Source organism: Aethalodelphis obliquidens, unplaced genomic scaffold (genome assembly GCF_003676395.1).
Source record: "Aethalodelphis obliquidens isolate GAN/ISIS:26980383/991018 unplaced genomic scaffold, ASM367639v1 scaffold118, whole genome shotgun sequence".
NCBI classification, from domain to species: domain Eukaryota; kingdom Metazoa; phylum Chordata; class Mammalia; order Artiodactyla; family Delphinidae; genus Aethalodelphis; species Aethalodelphis obliquidens.
Window position 1 is genome coordinate 3,060,492 of NW_020838062.1, and position 20,722 is coordinate 3,081,213.

At 52.6% G+C, this 20,722-nt stretch overlaps 1 protein-coding gene and 1 long non-coding RNA gene across 5 annotated transcripts; one reads left to right on the top strand and one right to left on the bottom strand.

Annotated features, from left to right (window-relative positions):
• Positions 1–199: 199 nt before the first annotated feature.
• On the top strand, positions 200–5,682 carry TMEM187 (transmembrane protein 187). 4 transcript variants are annotated; one of them, XM_027098043.1, is made up of 2 exons: positions 200–755; positions 4,303–5,682. In XM_027098043.1, exon 2 carries the CDS (start codon positions 4,552–4,554, stop codon positions 5,350–5,352), a length of 801 nt encoding a protein of 266 aa, XP_026953844.1. In that variant the 5' UTR covers positions 200–755; positions 4,303–4,551; the 3' UTR covers positions 5,353–5,682. The 4 variants fall into 4 exon arrangements, with proteins under 4 accessions (XP_026953844.1, XP_026953845.1, XP_026953846.1 ...); XM_027098044.1 differs by having other exon boundaries at positions 4,307–5,682; XM_027098045.1 differs by lacking the exon at positions 200–755 and adding an exon at positions 1,860–2,745 and having other exon boundaries at positions 4,307–5,682.
• A 13,074-nt stretch (positions 5,683–18,756) lies between these two features.
• On the bottom strand, positions 18,757–20,523 carry LOC113615493 (uncharacterized). The gene is made up of 2 exons (XR_003431034.1): positions 20,476–20,523; positions 18,757–19,851 (listed from the first exon to the last, which is right to left on the bottom strand). It is a non-coding gene; the product is annotated as an uncharacterized LOC113615493 (long non-coding RNA).
• Between the last annotated feature and the right edge of the window lie 199 nt (positions 20,524–20,722).

A 20,722-nucleotide genomic window follows, 5' to 3' on the forward strand; every position in this document is an offset into this window, starting at 1 on the left:
GTCCGCGGGCGTCAGTAGCGACTTTCAGCACAAAACAAAGATGGCGGCTGCGGCATCTGGGGAATGCCCGGATGAGAATGCCTCAGACGCCGTTGGCCCCGCCCCCTTGGGAACTGCCCCCTGGGTCGCTGAAGGGACACACGCCAGAGGAATCGCTTTAACTAGCAGTGGGGACAGGGCACAGGTTGCTGAGGGTGGCTGACGGAGACATTAGAGTCAGGCTTCGTACCGGGGAGCGGACGTTTTCCTGCTCCGCACGCCCAGCTGCCTCCGGAAAGGTGGCCCGAAGCCCGCCTCCGGGGGAGCCGGAGGCGGGGTGGGAGTGAGCGGTAACGCGGCCTGGCGCGCCACGCCGGGGGCGGAGCCCTCCCAGGCTCCCAGGCCTGCTGTCCCGCCCCCACGCGGGGGCGCCGCCGCGGCCAACGGCGCCCCGAGAAAAAGAGCGGGGCCGCCGCGCGCCGAGCCGCCTGCCGCCCCTCCTGCTGTCGGGCGGGCAGCCAGGCTGGCGGCGCCTGAGGCGAGCGGGCGGGCGCGGGAGCGGTCCGCATCGCCCCGCGTCACCTCGCGTCACCCCGCCCCGCCTGCTTCCCAGGACCCCGCGCCCCACCCCGCGCGCAGGCGCACGGCCGCCTTTCGGCTCCGCCCTTTTTCGAGATTTGAATTTCCCCCAGCAAAGCGAGAGAGGCAAAATACCCGGATGGTGATCGCTGGCCTTTTCGCGCCAATCCTGTAAGTTCTCACAACAACCTTGAGAGGTGGGTACTGTCATCACCCCTATGTTCCAAATCTTGCAGGAGGCTGTCTGGTCGCTGCACTGTCATGCTCACTGCCAGACGCAGGGTGTAATGCGCTGCTCTCCGGGCTCTTGGAATGACAACAGATGATTTTTCTTGTTTCTCTCATCTTTATTTGATCTTTACACTCACCAACCTCCAGCCGAAATTTGGCCTTTCCCGCAATTACGAGTGTAGGCAGCAAAGCACAGAGGGTTAGCCTGGTGACTGTGTCACCAAAGGAAATGACAGATCATTTGAGATCATATAAATTTTCTTGTAGATATCCTGAAATTAAAGAAATTACACGTTACTATAGAATAACTGCTTTGAAATTACTGTAGTTGGGCTTCCCTGGTGGTGCAGTGGTTGGGAGTCTGCCTGCCAAGGCAGGGGACATGGGTTCGAGCCCTGGTCCGGGAAGATTCCCACATGCCGCAGAGCAGCTAAGCCCGTGCACCACAGCTACTGAGCCTGTGCTCTAGAGCCCGTGAGCCACAACTACTGAGCCTGCATGCCACAACTACTGAAGCCAGCGTGCCTGGAGCCCGTGCTCCGCGGCGGGAGGGGCCCCTGCGGTGGGAGGCCCGTGTAGCACAGCTGGAGAGAGCCCGCTCGCAGCAATAGGACCCAACGCAGCCAAAAATAAATAACTAAAATAAATAAATTTATTTTAAAAAGGAAATTACTGTAGTTATTCAACCTGCCCATAGATCCTGTAATTTAACCTATTAGTAAAGAAGCACGTATATTACTATATCATACATTTTCAAAAATACTTTAATAACTGTCTTTCGACATATTAAGTTTCTGTTGTAATTCTGTTTTAGTTTATGCATTTGGAAGCATTTGTTTGAGAAAAGACCAAAGAGTCCTGTGACACAGGCAAAGGACAAGAGCCCTCATCTGTGTTTCTGTGCCACCAACTGCCCTAGGTGACCTTGTCCGTTCACGTCACCTCTCTGGCCCCAACTCCTTCCCCTGTAAAATAAGGAAGCCAAGCTGCTGGTTCCCAGGCGCCTTAGCCACATTCAGTGATTCTGTCCTCAGAGTTCAAGAATCACTACGGTAGTTCCAGGCTCCTTGGGCATCCAAGTGGCCCAGATTGAGCTCTCCTGCTGCTGGTGTCCCACGGTACAGCCCTCAGACTGGCGTCCCCTTAGCTGCAGAAAGGGAACAAGGTGGTCAGGGTAGTCACGGGCACGGTAAGCAGTTGTCATGAATGATACAGGCCAAAGAAACCACCACTGTGACAGTGACAGTGGCTCCTGCTTCAATGCATACAGACTGCGGAAGCAGGAGAGTTTAAGGAACATGTCTTAACCCCTTAGCCAGGAGATTGTCACGTTTTGCAGGACTTCCCCCAGAGACCCCAGCACCAGACCAGGGGAGAGCCCTTGGACCTTCTTGTGCCGGGGGAAGCTGGGAAGAACTTTGAGAGTCATGTAACAAGTGTCACAGCACCTCAGGGGTACGGAGGAGCTAGGCCATAAGGTACCCAGCCTGGCCTTCCTGGTGGACTTGGGAAGTTCGTTTGATTACACGTCACTTTCAGCTTGCGCAAGGGCTCAGTAGCCTCTGGCCAGCAGTGGGAGAGGAGTCACTTTCCAAGCCCTTCCTGGGCCTCCTTGTCTATCAAGCTGACAGTGCTGGACTCCGGTCCCCAGCTCTCCTCCATGCTGGCTGGCAGACGAGAGGGTCAGGCTGGCGCTGGCCGCGTGGGGCCCAGGAGGCCTGGGTCTTCACACCAGGGAGTCGGGCCCCAGGTGGCGCCAGGGAAGGACCTGGAGAAACGAGGCCGGGCCTCAGCTGGTGTCCCAGCCAGACTCAGGAGCGGAATGGGGAAGTGCTGGTGCCAGAGCAGAAGGCATAGCCGAGTTGAGGGTGTAAGCAGGCCAGGCACAGGAGGGACCCGCAGGACTACATGAGCACGGCACTTTGGTGTCTGCGAGAGGCTGGGGCGTGATCGTGTGTGAGTGGAGAGCCGGCCACCGAAGGGTGCTAAGCAGGGGCGGCCCTTGAGGGAGATGCTGGGGGCTGCTGTGTGCAGACCACGTTAGCGGTGGCCAGCCTGGAAGTGGGAAGCCCGGGGCAGGGGCAGCCCCCCAGCCTAGAGGCTCCTTAACCGGAAGCCGCAGCGGGGAAGCGTGAGACAGCGCTGCGTGCTGAGATGGCGGTCAGGACAAGGCCTGCGGTTCCCTCGTGGAAATGCCGGTCCCCTTAGCAACAGGCCCCCAAGGCAGGATGGGGGCCAGAAACCTCACCAAGACACCCAGCGGGCCCCGTCCCGGATCTTCCACGTGGGCCCCACGGCCAGTCTGAGAAGCGAAATGGCAAACAGGATGAGGAAAAAGAGCAGGGGTGCTGGTTTGGGGCTTGAACCGAAACTGAGCAGGTCTTTGCTGAGCAGCGGAGGGCGAGCGCAGAATCAGACCCTGCCCGGCCCTTTCAGGGCCTGAACTGCAGGAGGGCAGGTGGACATTGGGCCTCAGAAATAAACTGTGGTCTACATAGCTAAGAACTCATTTAATTCACACCATGACTCTGCAGGGAGGTACTGGTAGCATCCCCATTCTGCAGGTATGCAAACCGAGGCCCGGAAGGGTTAAGGCCCAAGATCACACGGTTAGTAGCTGGGGGCACTGGGCTTTGAACACGGACAGTCCCTCTCGTCCCCATGCTTGCCTGCCTGATTGCTGTCTTCGCTTTGAGTCACTTTCAGGGCATTGAACCTCTTCTCTTGTTGATATTAATACATCTCTTGGCTACCTGGCCAGCTTACACTGCAGCAGGCCCCAGAGCAGTTGACGGTCCATGAAAAGTCCACATTGTTTTAAAATTATCGGACTGCTTCTGTGACTGCAGGAAGTGGAAGGTTTTCTTGTGAGCCAAGGACAGAAGGTGATTTTGAAAGGCGTGGTACTTCAGGGGCAGGCAGGAGGGTGAACCAATGGGGGATGGCTCCCTGTGCCACCTGGCCTCACATCTAAGAAGCAGAAGGGAGTCCTCCCCCGCCCTCCTCCTAACCACCCCCGCCATCCTTGCCTTAGATTCCAGAACTCGGACCACAGCAAATGGTTTCTCTTTTAACTGGGTATTTGGTTCAAAGGGCTTTGGGACTGGCTTGGAAACTTCCACATTTGTAATGTCACTGAGGTGGAAAAGCCCATTCTGAGTTTTAACAGCAGACCTAGGAAAGATTTAAGTCTCCAAATGCAGTGGCTCGAAGGGAACTAGGGCAAAGGGGCGGGACTTTTATAGCACACAGATGAAAGAACAAGAGCATAGGTATCAGGAGAGAGGGGCACAAAACCTCTAGGTGAAAGAGGGTTCTAGAGCCTTCTAGAGGCCGTGCATAAGAAGGTGAATGGACTGGGTATTCCTGCACTTTTATTTCTGTGGGGTTTTTTGGGTTTTTTTCTGATGTTGGTGGATCCTGAGGCTGAGAATCGGGAAGATGGAGACCCTTTTTCGGATGGATTTCTTTCTACCCACACTCTTTAACTACACTCTTTTTGTAACCACAAAGGAAGAAGGCAGAACGATCCTCCACTGGTGCCAACCAATCAGCAGAACCCTCGCCTTCCTCTGGGCCACTACCTCCACGCGGGGCAAGGTCGCAGCATCTGCGTCGGAAATCACGGGGAATTCTTCCTGCTGGCTCAGCTGGGAGGCCGAGGAGTGTTTTGCAAAAAAACTGTTTATCTGAATTCTGAAATAACAGTGGAGACGGCTGCTCTCTTAAGCTCTCCGACCCGGGTCACACATAGGGTTCCAGATGAAGCCCGAGTCGGGGCAGGCCCTCTTGCACGTGGCCCTGGTCAGCTGCCTCTGCGCGGCCACCGTCCACACCGGCGTTTTCGCAGGTGTCTCTGTCGCAGTGGGCTATGAGCACTACGCCGAAGCGCCGGTCGCCAGCCTCCCTGCCTTCCTGGCCATGCCCTTCAACTCGCTCGTTAACGTGGCCTACGTGCTCCTGGGGATGTACTGGCTGCAGAGCAAGGCCAGCGCCCCGGGAGGCCCCACAGAAGCATGGAAGGCTTGCTACATGAAGGACGTCTTTGCGGGCATGGCCCTGGTCTACGGCCCGGTTCAGTGGCTGCGCATCACGATGCAGACGCGCCCCACCGCCGTGTTGGACCAGTGGCTCACCTTGCCCATCTTTGCATGGCCGGTGGCCTGGTGCCTCTGCCTGGACAGGGGCTGGAAGCCCTGGCTGTTCCTGGCTGTCGAGGGCCTCTCCCTGTGCAGTTACAGCCTGGCCCTGCTGCACCCCTGTGGGTTTGAGGTGGCACTGGGTGTACACATCGCAGCAGCTGTGGGGCAGGCCCTGTGCACTCAGGGCCGCCACGGCAGCGCTTCCTCGGGGAAGTACTTGGCTCTGGGCGTGCTCTGCTGCCTGGGTTTTGTGCTCCTCAAGCTGTGTGATCACGAGCTCTCGCAGTGGCGTCTCTTCCAGCGGCTCACGGGCCACTTCTGGTCCAAAGTCTGCGATGTGCTCCAGTTCCACTTTGCCTTCTTGTTCATGACCAACTTAAACACCTGCCGAAGATGCCCTCCTGCGGAGAAGATGCGTTAAAGTGTGGAAGGAAGGTGCTTACCCATCCTAACGTCAAAATGCGCCCTCCGCTGGCATCCTGTCATCAGTGTTCAGAGTCCTGGGTGCAGCAAGATAGGATGATGACAGAAGACTGCCCCTTCCTTCAAACGTATGGGCTTCAATACTCTGAGGATGAGTATTCAACATTATGCGACGTCATGCTGTCTGCGACTTACTTTCAAAGGGTTAAAGCAAACATCTAAGGGCCGGGATGCGGGGCTCCAGTTCACTATTCTTGTAATTTTTCTGTAGTTTGAAATTTTTCAAAATAAAATGTTGGGGGGAAATGACCCCAAGAAATCCATCAGACTCACGGTTGGACAAAGAATGGTTGTCTGCTTCGGGATGTGGGCTACAAGCATGGGCTGGCCGACAGTGGGGCAGGGTAGCCTCTGGCTGGCGTGCCAGGCCAGGCGCTGGGGTTACAAGTGAGCGTCTCCAGAGGTATCTGGCCTCAGGGAGACTGAGTCATAGTAAACACACGCGCCTAGCAGACTGGTGGGGAAATCCGAAGCCCAGAGCACTAACTCACTGTGCCATCTGTGACTGCCAAGCTGACAGCAGGTCAGATGGGAGTCACATCACCTCAGATCCTCTGTGGAGCAACACCCGCAAATGTCAAGAGGTGAGTCCTCAACAGAGTGTTGCTTGCCGGGTCTTCCCTCAGAGCCAGGGTATAGCTTAGGTGTCCTCAGCAGCTAGGGTTACTGCAGTGTCAAGTGTCTGTCACCCACGGAGAAACCTGGGTCCTTCGGAACCATGATCCCCTGATGGCATCCCAGCGTAGGGCCATGGAGTTGGCATCTTTCAACCCCAAAGCATGCTTCTCATGCAGATGATGATGTTTGAACAAGAGAGCCCCCCTGGGTGGGGGAACACTGAGGCCCAAGAGACGCTGAGGAGTCTGCCTTTGGGTTGCCTGCTTGTTAACGTGTTCTTTAGACACCTGTTTCATTCCCCGTCACAGGAAAGGCATCTGGTCTTTGAAGACAAAGGCAAGGGCAGAAGGGAGAGGATGTCCTGTCCCTGCCGAATGGCGTCTCAGGACGGGCAGCCCACAGGCATCTGTTCAGTGTCCCCTGAGGCCCCTCTCCCTGGAGCCTCGAGGGTTGGCATGTGGACCGTTGCCATGACTACCAAGGTGCTTTTGAAACTGGGTACCTGGGCAGGATGTTCTGTTCTGGGCACATCTCCAGTGGGTGGCGGGTCTCAACCAGGCTGTTGCCTGAAGAATCCTGTCGGTGATCATTGCCTCTGCCCCTCCCCTGAGGACTGGGGCCCGCGGCGGGGCCTGCCGGCTTTGAAGAGCACGGCCAGCATTTGCTTCGGGAAGCAGCTTTGTTCCACTACAGTTATCTCGAAGGCTTTGTGTGTCCTAGAAGAGGAAAAAGGCTATGGGCATCTCCTCGAAGAGGCCAGAGGGAGGGAGGGGAAAGGCATGATTTCTCGGGTGGCTCAGTTAGAGACGGAGGTGGCAGTGTGGAGGAATGGGGGAGGACCAGGGTCTGATGTGGGGTGGGCTCTGATTCCCCCCTGCTTGGCAGAGTGGATCCCCTGAGAATTGGGGCTTTGCATAGCCTCGTTCATTCCATACCTTTGAGCCGCAAGCCCTCATAACTTATTTTGTTGTTTTTATTTTATTTTATTTTTACCAATACCTATTTAATAAATAACCCTGGGAACCTTCTGGGTTTCATTCCACTCGTGTGTCAGGCTGGGTCCCCACAGGAAACAGATGTCACGCTGAGATCAGGGTGATTCAGGACTGTTTCATGAAGAACTACGAACACCACTGTGCCACGGGGAGGGAGGAAAGGGGGGGAACCGCAGGGGGTCTTTTCCACTCTGGGGCCTGGGGAGAGACTCGTGTGGAAGGGACACCTCGGATGGGGCGGAAACCTCCAGAAGCCCAAGGTGGTCAGATGAAATGCAGGACATCAAATAATGTTTCAGTACCAGAGCGTCCCCAATGTCTCATGAGATGTGCTTATACTAAAAAAGTGTTCATTGTTTATCTGAAATTCAGGTTTCACTGCGTGTTCTGTCGTTATTTGCTAAGTCAGACGACCCTATATTGAACCCATCCAACCAAAGCCAGAGGCCTGGAACCTTCTCTCTCTGCCCCCTGTTTTTTTTTTTTTTTGCGGTATGCGGGCCTCTCACTGCTGTGGCATCTCCCGTTGCGGAGCACAGGCTCCAGACGCACAGGCTCAGCGGCCACGGCTCACGGGCCCAGCCACTCCGCGGCATGTGGGATCCTCCCGGACCGGGGCACGAACCCGCGTCCCCTGCATCGGCAGGCGGCCTCTCAACCACTGCGCCACCAGGGAAGCCCCTCTGCCCCCTGTTTTTGATCAGCGTTTCTCAAAGTGTGGCCAGCCTTAGCCACGCAGCTTCCTGCGTCCCCTGCAGCCCTGGTGAGTCCTGGCGTCCGGGGCCGGGGCCTCAGCCAGCCTCAGCCCTGCCCCAGGCTGCGAGGGCGCCCGCGATGTCTGAGGTGCCAGAGGACGGAGGCTGGCGGCCGGGCCCCCTCTGGGCTCTGCTCTTTCCTCTGCAACTTGCCCCCGGAAAGCAGAGAAGCCAATGGTTACCAGACGGGCCCTCCCCCTGCGTCTGGCCTAACGGCTTAGAGGCTCTGAAGCTGGGAGGGATCTCAGAAACCATGTGCGCGGCGCCCTCATTTCGCAGAAACTGAAACTATACATGTGCAACTTTGCTGAAGGTTTCAACACTGAGCATCCGAAAGGCAGGCGGCGGCCTCCAGGCCCTTCTGCTGTGATGCCCCACCTCTCTCGGGAAGCAGTGACAGTGGCGGCACCACCTGGCCTCTTCCTCACTTCCCCACACGTGGCCTGGGGATCTGCTCCCCCTGAAAGTGGTGGCATTGGTTTTGCTCTGATCGTGCAGGTATACAGGCTCACGGTGGGGACGACGAGCCACCTGAGAGCGCCATCAGGGTTGCGGTGGCCCCAGCATGGGACACACCCCCCTGCACCTGTCTTTCCCGCTCACGGTGCTGGGCCCAGATGCCACCCCCGGCCCCGCGCTGCTGCAGTGGCGTCTATACCGGCCACCCTCACCCCGACATCCTGTGCCTGCCCCTTCGCCCCAGAGCTCGCCTTCCTCTGGGTCAGGATCAGGGGTACCCGGGTTGCCTTTCCCACTGATATTATGGTTCAGTTTCTAACGGCGATGAGAGAGGCTGGGCAAGGCGTCAGGGGGCTTTTCCAGTTTGTGCCAATCTGATGGGGGCAAAGCAAGACCTCGTTGTGATTTTAACTCGTGCCCCTCCACACACACGTATGCACACTTGTGCACAACTGGTGCTTGTGCACCTGTCTGTTGGAAGCTAGGATTTATTCTTCTGTAGGTTGTTGATTTCCATCCTTTCCTCATTATTGGATTTTTCTTCCAAAAGTTTGCAGGAACTTGTTTTACATTATAAACGTTAACCATTCATCTGTCATGCAGATGATACGTACGTTTTGTTAATCTCATTTGTCTTTTGCCTTTGTGGGCATCTTAAAGGAACGTGGTTGAAGGTTTCCCCAGTCATGGATGTCTAAACGTCTGTCTTTTTCTTTGTAGCCTTTGGGTTTCTTGTCTATACATCAGGTAGCTTTGTCGAACCTTAACATCTCCTATAGCTGCTTCAGGTAGTTTTCATTATAAAAAGTTAATTATAAAATTGAGACTAATACTCATAAAATAGTTGCAAGTTACATTCAGAAACAAAGCAGTGCAGCTGTCATCACTGTTAACAGGACAGTTCACCAAACTGTACTTGCCGGAGCCCTTCACAATCGTGTTCCATGGCGGAGAGGAAATGCCCAAACCCCGAGGAGCATGTTTCATCGCAGCCTGGGGGACAAAGGAGATTTTGTTTCTCGGCACTTAAAACTGGGCACGTCCCACAGGTAAACATTTCCCTCTCACCTCCGAAAGCCTCCATGAGCAGAAATCTTTGGGTAACTATAAACTAGGCAATTTCTGTTCCCGAGCGAGCCCCCAAATAGCTATGAAATTCGAGAGCGCCTCTTCCCCTTCTAAGCGGGTCTTGCTTTCCCGGTGTTTTCAGCTGCCAGGTGCCCCTGGAGCCCTGGCTGCCTCTCTGCTAAGCGCTGAATTCTGGGGCCTGGCGCCCGCAGGCCGGGAAAGCTCCTTGCAGCCTGCGCCCTGCTAGCCCAGCAGGCCCTTCTAACCGTTTTCATGTGTTTCTAGTCTTTTCTTCCGTTTCCTGCTTTTCACTTGGATCTTCAGAACCGCTGACTTGTGGTTTTACTTCTGCCTTTCCTTTCTCATGCAGCCTAACAGATCACACAGGGGCCTGACCCTACTCTCCTGCCCCAGAGGAAACCACCGTCCGGAGTTGGGTGGAGTCCACTCCCCAACACGTTCCGAGACCTTTCCCACAGGGGAGCAGGGGGAGATGACCAGCGGTGTGCACTGTCGTCTCGCACGTGCTGTAACCTTCCCTAGGTGCACCACGTGGCCCTGATCCGTCTCCCACCGGCTTCGGGACCGGATCTGTGGGTGTTTTTCCCCAGGTCTCCTGGCTGCCCATCAGGGTACTTCCTCCTTTGGTGCTGCTGTCTGGGCCTCTCTGCCTACGTGTGAGCACGTCGCCAGGGGATCTGCCTGTGCACAGCACATCTGCACTTCAGCTGAACTACAAGTTGCCAAATCCCTCGCCACGGTGCTTGCTGAAATGACTGCCCAGCAGAGTTCCCGTTGCTCCGTGGCCTCACCAGCACGTCGTACTGGGAGAGGAGTTACTGTCTGCTGCTCTGATGGCAGTGAACTAGAATTTCATTTCCTTATGGTTTGCCTTTCCCGGCTTAAAATTGAGGTTGCCTGGAAAAATCAAACATAGGATCCAGCAATTCCACTTCTGGGTATCTCCCCAACAGAAGAGAAAGCAGAAAACCAGAAATATAGATCAATGGAACAGGATAGAAAGCCCAGAGATAAACCCACACACATATGGTCACCTTATCTTTGATAAAGGAGGCAAGAATATACATTGGAGAAAAGACAGCCTCTTCCATAAGTGGTGCTGGGAAAACTGGACAGCTACATGTAAAAGAATGAAATTAGAATACTCCCTAACACCATACACAAAAATAAACTCAAAATGGCTTAAAGACCTAAATGTGAAGCCAGACACTATAAAATTCTTAGAGGAAAACATAGGCAGAACACTCTATGACATAAATCACAGCAAGATCCTTTTTGACGCATCTCCTAGACAAATGGAAATGAAAACAAAACTAAACAAATGGTACCTAATGCAACTTAAAACCTTTTGCACAGCAAACGAAACCAAAAGTAAGGTGAAAAGACAACCCTCAGAATGGGAGAAAATGTTTGCAAACGAAGCAAATGACACAGGATTAATCTCCAAAATATATAAGCAGCTCACGCAGCTCAATATTAAAAAAACAAACAACCCAATCCAAACATGGGCAGAAGACGTAAATAGACATTTCTCCAAAGAAGACATACAGATGGCCAGGAAGCACATAAGAAGCTGCTCAACATCACTAATCATTAGAGAAATGCAGATCAAAACTACAATGAGGTATCGCCTCACACCAGTTAGAATGGGCATCATCAGAAAATCTAGAAACAACAAATGCTGGAGAGGGTGTGGAGAAAAGGGAACCCTCTTGCACTCTTGGTGGGAATGTGAATTGATACAGCCACTATGGAGAACAGTATGGAGTTTCCTCAAAAAGCTAAAAATAGAACTACCATATGACCCAGCAATCCCACTACTGGGCATATACCCAGAGAAAACCATAATTCCAAAAGACACATGCACCCCAGTGTTCATTGCAGCACTGTTTACAATAGCCAGGTCATGGAAGCAACCTAGATGCCCATCGACAGACAAATGGATAAAGAAGATGTGGTACATACATACAATGGAATATTACTCAGCCGTACAAAGGAACGAAATTGGGTCATTTGTAGAGACGTGGATGAATCTAGAGACTGTCATACAGAGTGAAGTAAGTCAGAAAGAGGAAAACAAATATCGTATATTAACGCATATATGTGGAACCTAGATAAATGGTACAGATGAACCGGTTTGCAGGGCAGAAATAGAGACACAGATGTAGAGCACAAACGTATGGGCACCAAGGTGAGAAAATGGTGGGGGCGGGCGGGGGGTGTGATGAATTGGGAGATTGGGATTGACATACGTACACTAATATGTATAAAATGGATAACTAATAAGAACCTGCTGTATAAAAAACATAAAATAAAATTCAAAAAAAAAGAAAAAGGAAGGGAAAGCAGGGTCTTGAAGAAATACTTGTATACCTGTGTTCACAGCAGCATTATTCACAATAACTAAAACATGAAAGCAACCCAAGTGTCCATCAATGGATGAATGGACAAACAAGATGTGGTCCATCCAATCAGTGGAATGTTATTCAGCCCTGAAAAGGAAGGTCGCTCTGACACCTGCTACAACATGGCTGGACCTACAAGGCATCATGGTCAGGGAAATCAGCCAGACACAAAGGACGGATACTGTATGACTCCACTTGTATGAGCTGCTTAGAGCCGTCAGATTCCTAGGGACGGAAAGTAGGATGGGGGCGGGGCACGGGCTGGGGGAGGGGGAGGGGGGCTAGTGTCTAATGGGGACAGGGTTTCCCTTGGGGAAGATGAACGGTTCTAGAGATGGATGGTGGGGATGGCTGCACACCAACCTGAATGTACTTAATGCCGCCCAGCTGGGCGCTGAAAAATGGTTAACGTGGTAAACTTGATGTTATCTGCATTCAACTACACTTTAAAAATCGACATTGATCTCTGCAGTTCACTAGCTGAGACACCTTGAATACGTTTTGTCAGCCCTCTGTGCCTCCTCAGTTTCCCCTCTCATACGGCATGGCTGGTTGTGAGTACTGGTCGAGGTGACCCATAAAAGCAGTTCAGGACAAAGTGTCTGCTCAGAACCAGCTGTGGGTCCTGGCCGCTCTCCCCAGCCCGGGGCTGCATCTCTTGGGCTGCACTGTAGACGAGGAAACACGAATCATACTGGGAGTAGCTAATGGTTACTGAGGGCTTACTGTCGAGGAAAGTAAGTTTAGAGAAGTTGAATAGCCTTCAAGTTTGTGGAGGTAGGAAGTGGCCAAGGTGGGGTTGGCCCTGGGGCTTCAGAATTCCCTCCCTGCTCTCGGCTGCTACGTTGTTATTTGTAAATAGAGTCCTTGCCACCATGGCTTGGGAGCCAAATTTCATTTTGAAAATACGTTTAAAGATTGAGGGACTTCCCTAGTGGCGCAGTGAGTAAGACTCTGCGCTCCCAATGCAGGGAGCCTGGGTTCAGTCCCTGGTCGGGGAACTAGATCCCGCATGCATGCTGCAACTAAACGATCTCGCATGCCGCAGCTAAGACTCGGTGCAGGCTAAATAAATAAATAAATAATTGAGATAGGAATCACATACCATACAATTCACGTTTCTAAAGTGTACGTTCGGGCTTCCCTGGTGGCGCAGCGGTTGAGAGTCCGCCTGCCGATGCAGGGGACGCGGGTTCGTGCCCCGGTCCGGGAAGATCCCACATTCCGCGGAGCGGCTGGGCCCGTGGGCCATGGCCGCTGAGCCTGCGCGTCCGGAGCCTGTGCTCCGCAACGGGAGAGGCCACAGCAGTGAGAGGCCCGCGTACCGCAAAATAAATAAATAAATAGAAAAATAAAGTGTACGTTCCAGTGTTGTTTAGTATATTCTGTGCGACCATCACCGTGAATTCCAGAACACTGTTGTCAGCCCAGAAGAAACCGCAGGCCTGCTAGCAGTCTTCCCACGCTGCCTCCCAGTCCCTGGCAGCCGCTCAGCTGCTTTCCGCCGCTCTGGCTTTGCCTCTTCCGGGCCTTTCGTATAAACGGACTGATACACCATGTGGCCTTTTGTGTCTGGCTGCTTTCACCCAGCATCACGTTTCCGAGCTTCATCCGTGTTGCAGCATCTATCAGTACTGCATTCCCTTCGACGGCCGTATAGTCCTCCACGGTGTGGTTAGACCACCTTTTGCTTATCCAGTCATCAGGTGGACATTCGGGTTGTTTGTACCTTTGGCTCTTATGAGTAATGCTGCTCTGCACATTTGTGCCTAAGTTTCTGTGCGGATAGGGTGTTTTCCTTTCTCTTGGGTCGGTAGCTGGGAGTGGCCATGCTGGGACGGGGGCTGATTCCATGCGGTCCGGGAGCGGCCGGACCGTTCCCACCGCAGCACACAAAGCTTGTTACTGATTTTTGATTATAAGCATCCTCGTGGGCGTGACGTGGGATCTCATTATGCTTTGAAAATATATTCTTAATTTTCAAAACCCTCTCATCGGCACTGCACGGGCACACGCACCTGGCTGTGTCATGGGGCATCTCAGCTTCCCCAGAGAGTGCCCTGCCCTTGCCGGGCAGCCATTCGGAAACGTGTTCCATTTGAAACTATTTGTCCTTGCCACTCAGATGGGCTTTCTTTCCAGACTGTTCTTTATAGTGTACAACCCAAACAGGTGGTGGAGCTGAGCCTGTGACACCCACAAGGAGCTGAGCCAGCCCCACTAGCGGGGCTTCTGGGGTGGCTGACACAATAAACAACAGATGCCACCTCTGAGAGGACTTCAGATCGGGGAACTGTCAGAGATTACAGAGATTGTCACGCTGCATCAAAACCACAACCTCCAGGCATATGCTGTTTACTAGACACTCACCTAAAACATATGTCTGCGGAAAGATCACACGTGAAAGAAGGAGAAAAAAGATATACTCGGCACCTCCTAACCAAGAGGGAGCTGGCGTGGTTATATTAATATCAGACAAAACAAGAACATGTTAGGAATAATGTTAAAATAGCTTCAAAATATATAAAGCGAAAATTGACAGAACTCCAGGGAGAAATAGACAAATCCAGCACCGTAGAGGGAGGTTTCCATGGGCTTTCCTCGAAGGTATTTAGGTCAAGCAGACAACAGTTCTGCGAAGATTCAGAAAACGTGAAGGAGCGAGTGACTAAGGGCACCCTGACTGCCCCCGTGGCCGCAAGTGGTGTCTGAAGACGATGGCAAGTTGGAAGCTTGGTGTCAGACCACTGTATTTGAAGACAGTGTGATTAGGTTGGAAGTCGGTGCACGCATGTGCACACACACAGACAGACACACAATTGCCACACATTGCGAAGTTAAAAAAAAAAGGTAACGAGAATTTTAAAATACTTAGAACTACAGTAATAAAAAGAACGAAATAATAGAAGTGGTGGGTGATACTGAAAATGTTATTTAAAGTAAAATTTACAGCTTTAGGGGCTCACGTATCTGCATTATTTTTACTGACCCCAAACATATCAAGTGTAATCACTTGGACTTTCCATACACACAGCGGAGGCGCCATCACACCAAGCCCCAAACTAAACGTTACTGTGACCTCTAGCACTCCCGATTGGTTGTGCACGTTCTAGAAGTTCATATAAACGGAAGCTTACAGCGTGGGACAGTCATACACGTATCAGCACATTGATTCCTTTTTATTACTGAGTAGTGTGCGCGATATGGATCTCCGACAGCTCTGTTGATCTGTTAGCCTGTTGATTGGCATCTAGCTGGGGGCTCATATAAAGAAAGCTGCTGTGGACACGCAGGTACAAGTCTTTGTATGGACGTGCTCATTCATTTCTTTTTGGTACACACCTAGAGCGGAATGGCTTCCTGGGGGTAGGTGAAGTTCAAGTTCATAAGAAACCGGCCAGCTGGCCCGCTTTGCACCGCGGCTGGCTCCACTCCCTTGACGACACTTGGTATGACCAGTCTTTTTAGTGTTAGTCATCCTGGTGTGTGTGCACAGCCCTGTCACTGCGGTTTTCTCTTGCGTTTCCCCGCGACTGACGAGGCTGTGCAGGAGGCGGGGGCGGGGCTGTTGGAGGAGGGGGGAGGGCGGGGGAGTGGGCAGGGCGCCGCAGGGGGGAGCTGGGGCCTCCGCAGGGCCAGCTCCTCATTCCTGAACCGCTAGACCCCGAGGCCAGCTGCCTTCTGGTTCCGAGCTGTGGCCTCGCCTCGCCCAGCTTCTCTGCGGCTTGGCAGCTGGGAGGCGGGGAAACCGACGTCGCCGACCTTGACCCCAGAAAGTAAAGACAAGCTTCCAAGTGTGTTTAATGAAACCGAAGGAACCTTCTCCCAGAAGCGCAAGAGCAGCACACAGGCAGACTCCCTGTGGCTCCCTGTCCGGGCTCCATTCCGGAGGTCCAGGCTGGTGTCTGGTGCCCAGTGGGCGCTTCTGGTCTGAGTAACTGTATGATCTGGTTTCCAGACTTGACAAAGATAACACACACACACACACACACACACACACACAGCACAAAGGAAACTGCAGATCCTTTTCACTGAAATGTCGATGCACATTTCAAAAATTAAAAATTAGCTCAGACAGTCCGAAAGCAGATTAAGAAATGAATACACCATAACCAAGTGGAGTTCATTCCAAGAGTGCAGAGATGATCCAATTAGGAATGATGTTACTATGACTAGTAATATTAATACGTCCAAGGAGGAAAACATGACATCAATAGTTGTCAAAAGGTATTTAAAGCAATCCCACTTGTGGGTATCCACCCAAAAGAATTGAAAGCAGGCATTGGGACAGATATTTGTACACCATTGTTCACAGCAGCATTACAATAGCCAAAAGGTGGAAGCAACCCAACTGTCCATCAACTGATGAATGGACAAAGCGTGGTAGAGACACACAGTGGAATGTCATTCAGCCTTCAAAAGGAAGGAAATTCTGATGCATGTTTCAACATACGGACAAACCTTGAAAACATTGTGCTGAGTGAAATAAAACAAGACACAATTGGACAGAGCGTGTGATTCCATTCTATCGGGTGCCTAGAGTAGCCCAGCTCGTAGAGACAGAAAGTAGGATGCTGGGTGTCAGGGCCTGAGGGATGGGAGGGGGAATTGTTGTTTAACGGGGAAGATGAAGAGTTCTGCGGATGGATGGTGGTGACGGCTGCACGCCAGTGTGAAGCATCTGAACTTAAGTGCCACTGAACTCACAGTTAAAAGTGGTCAAAATGGTAAATTTTAGACATATTTTTACCACAATAAAAAATGAAGGGAGGGCTTCCCTGGCGGCGCAGTGGTTGGGGGTCCGCCTGCCAATGCAGGGGACACGGGTTCGTGCCCCGGTCCGGGAGGATCCCACGTGCCGCGGAGCGGCTGGGCCCGTGAGCCATGGCCACTGAGCCTGCGCGTCCGGAGCCTTGTGCTCCGCAACGGGAGAGGCGGCGGCGGTGAGGGGCCCGCGTACCGCAAGAAAGAAAAAGACAAAAAAGGGAAAAAGGTATTTGGTAAAATTCAATTCACTTAATAAGAGAGGAATTGGAATAGATGACATTCCAGTTCACTACGGCTGCACAAGAAACTACCCCAAAACGGTGGCTTAAGGGACTTCTCTGGCGGTCCAGTGGTTAAGACTCCGTGCTTCCAATGCAGGGGGCGCGGGTTCGATCCCTGGTTGGGGAACTAGGATCCCACATGCCACGCGGTGCGGCCCAAAAATAAAAAAGCAAAACAAAACAAAAAAACGGTGGCTTGAAACAACGCCAAGTGCCCATTTTGCTGGTGGGTCTGCAGCGTGGGCAGGGCTCATCTCTGCTCTATGTGGTGTCGGCCGGGGCCAGCCCACCAAGAGCAAGTGGGTGCTGGATGGCAGCTGGGCGCTCAGCTGGGGTGACAGAGGCACTGATTCCTTTGCACACATGACCTCCGCGTCACCTTCCTCACCGCTCGACACCTGGTTCCAAGGGTGGTGAGCCTCTCGAGAGACGGACCTAGCCTTGGATGGCACGAGTCCCTTCTGCCAGACTCCATGGTCAAGGGGACTCTACTTCTTGATGGGGGAGTGGAAACGTTCTGGAAGAACAAGTGGGATGGGAAGTATTACTCCACCCAACTTTGGACAGTGAAATCCGTAAACAGATGCTAGTAGCTTCAGAAGCTGATGTGTATGTCTCTCAAGCCAAAAGGCCACGCTATGCTTCGTGGTGAAAGACGACATCCCACGATCGATCAGCATTATTATTTCACATTGGAAAAGATACAAGGAATATGTGTTGGAAACGACAAAGTTCTCATTATTTGTAAATAAGATGATTGTACAACTGAAAGGTCCAAGATAATCAACTGAAAAAAGAATTCTAAAACATAAGGAAACGCAGTCAGTTGGCTGGTTAGAAAATTAACACCGCACCAAAAAAGGGGCGGGTTTCTACGAAAAAAGTAGTTAGGAAACGTTGCGGGGTATCCCGTTCCATCCCCATTTCCTAAAGCCACACCAAGAACGGGAAAACTTGACAGTCTCGAGTCTCCTTTGCTGGGGGTCACTGCTCCTTTCGGCAACTGGGCCCCGCGTCACTCAGGGAGGTGTGTTTCTGATCCGGGCTAATGAGATGGCACGTGAGGCGGGCCTCGCCAGCCCGGATTCTGGCGTTCTGTGCTGGGTCTGATCTGAGACCGGGCATGGTTTTCTCTTTGGGTTTGTCTGGTTTTAGGATCGGGCTTCATGCCTTTAATCAGCCTTCACAGGTAGTCTCAACTCCTTGGAAGCATATGCATGAAAATGGTTTTATTTTTACCAGCAATTGCCCCCTCCATTGGGCTGTAGGAAATCCCCCTTAAGAAATGGGAGGCCGAGTCCGTCACTTTTCATTGTAGCCAGTCTCATTCTGGGGCTTAAATCCAATGGTGTTCATTTCCAAACGTCCCCCTTGTACCCGATTCACATCTCTCCCCTGCCCAGGAGTCCGTCCGCCTCGGGCTCGCCTTCTCCCTCGCCTCTCAACCCTGCCCACCCCACGGCTCTTGCTGCTGGGGGGTCCCTCAGCAGGACATCCTTGTGGGTGGAAGTCAGCGAGACAGCCCACTTGAAACGCACCATCTCCTCACTATGCCAGACGGTGGCGGGGCAGGCCGCCCGCGGCCGGGCCCCCCAGCACCAGGAGCTCCGCCACTTCCAGATGAGACGGGGATGACTCGAGCACCTCTGGTCTCCAGGGTTGGTTCTCTGGGGGCACCCCTCCCTGGGCTTTGCAGCGGGCAAGCCGCCCATGCGTTCCCCTCCAATACTACAGCACCGCCACCGGTGGCCCTCGTTGCCTGGTCGTGGGAGGGCCGGTTGTGCTGGAAGGTGCCTCTCAGCCAGCCCCAGGGAGAGGTGGCTTCCCCCACCACCAGGGCAGCTTCTGACCTGCTCGGGTGAGAACTGAAACCACGATCGTCCAGCCCTTAGCTCCTGGTGCCTGTACTGTGCCCGGAAATTCTTGTCTAGGACATGGAAGTTGCAAATAACTCTATTGTTGATTTCAGGAGCTTCCTCAAAATCCATTTATCCAAACATTAGATTATTCAACCGGCCCTCATCAGGGTAACAGCCTCCAGCCAAGAACCACAGCAGGCTCAGCGGGGCTTTTCAGAGGGCCCTTTATTCTTCCAGTTACCTTCAAAGCCTTCGCTTGGCAGGATCCGCCAGTCCTGAGCTGGGTTTGCTCCATCCCGATCAGACCCCCTGGTTGAAAGACCTGCCTTACACCAGACTGGAAAAACCTAATGAAAAACACCTCACCCTTGACCTCGCCCCTCCAAGAAGCCCCTAAGGCTCTGTCAAGGTCGTGGTCTCTCTTACTGCAGCTGCAATGATCTTGGCCTTTTTTGACCAACAAGTCATCTTGGTGGCCTCCCAGGGGAGCGAGTGGGGGCCGACAGTGGCCGAGGGGGTCTTACTTGTGAAATCTGACACGAGTACCCTCTCCTAGTCCTGTGTTAAGCTGCACTGGGAACAAACAGGCCACCCTGTCCCCACGACGAACAATTCTGGGACTGGGCATCCTTTCCCATTGCCTTGTCAAACTGGGAACGGAGCAGAGGACACTAGCGTTTGGCTTCGGGACGGACTTGCCCTAGGAAGGTAAGACTGTAACCCAACCCTGGGTGGAGCCCCGCCCCTAGGCTGTGTCCGCCAATCCAAAGCCCTGTCCCCAGGTTCCCACCTGGAAACCACTGCACGGCTCTAAGGCTCTGCGCCTTTTTTCTAGGTTCCTCTGTCGAGGCGGGTGTTCTTCCTCATTGCCTTGGCAGTGAGTCCAGTAAACTCAGCTTTGCCAGATCAACAGGTTTTTCTGGTGGTCATTTTGGGGACTCTGCCCCCTTGGTCACCTCTAGTGGCTCTGGTGGCTGCACACAGGTAGCAAGGGGCCACGCACACATCCTCAGCATAGGCGGTGTTAGGTTCCCAGGTTAATTAGCCAAAGATGCAGAATGGTCCGAAGCCAGATGGCCACACGGGGTATTGGGGAGGGGGTGCAGACGCGGCCTCAGCCCCCAACAGGCCTCAGCTGGGGAGGGTCCCCGAGTCTCATTTCTGCTTACACTCGGGGATCCCTGGGCTTGTCCCACCGTGGGAATGCCTCTGTGAAAGGTGAGAACAATTTGCTGAACACGGGCCCTTTTCATATGATTCCATATCGTGTGTGATTTTTGTTGTACTCAGTTTTTCTACTTTTTGAGACAATTTTGGAGATTTTTATTTTTCAAAGAAAATCATTCATTTAATCTAGAATTTCAAATGTACCGCCAGCATAGGGACTTCCCTGGTGGTCCAGTGGGTAAGACTCTGCGCTCCCAATGCAGGGGGCCCAGGTTCGATCCTTGCTTGGGGAACTGGATTCAACAAGCCGCAACTAAGAGTCCTCATGCTGTAGCTAAAGATCCCATATGCCGCAACGAAGAGCCCGTGTGCCGCAACTAAGACCCAGTGCAGCCAAAATAAATAAATGTTAAAAAAATAAGCTATTATTCCCAATGTACTGGCGTAAGGTTACATTTGGTATTTAGTATTTTAAAAGATTTAAATTTCCTCCTTAACCCATGAGTAGTATTCCGCTGTATACATATACCGCATCTTTTTTTATCCATTCATCTGTTGGACACTTAGGTAGCTTCCTTATCTTGCCCATTGCAAATGATGCTGCTACGAACATTGGGCTGTATGAAACTTTTCAAATTAGTGTTTTCGTTTTCTTTGGATACGTACCCAGGAATGGAATTGCTGGATCACATGGTAGCTCTATTTTCAGTTTTTAGAGAAACCTCCATACTGTTTTCCGTAGTGGCTGCACGAATTTACATTCCCACCAACAGTGCACGAGGGTTCCCCTTTCTCCACATCCTTGCCAACATTTGTTATTTGTGGTCTTTTTGATGATGGCCGTTCTGACAGGTGAAGATTAGTACATTTTTGAATGGAAAGTACCAGGAACAAAGTTAAAGACACATCACAA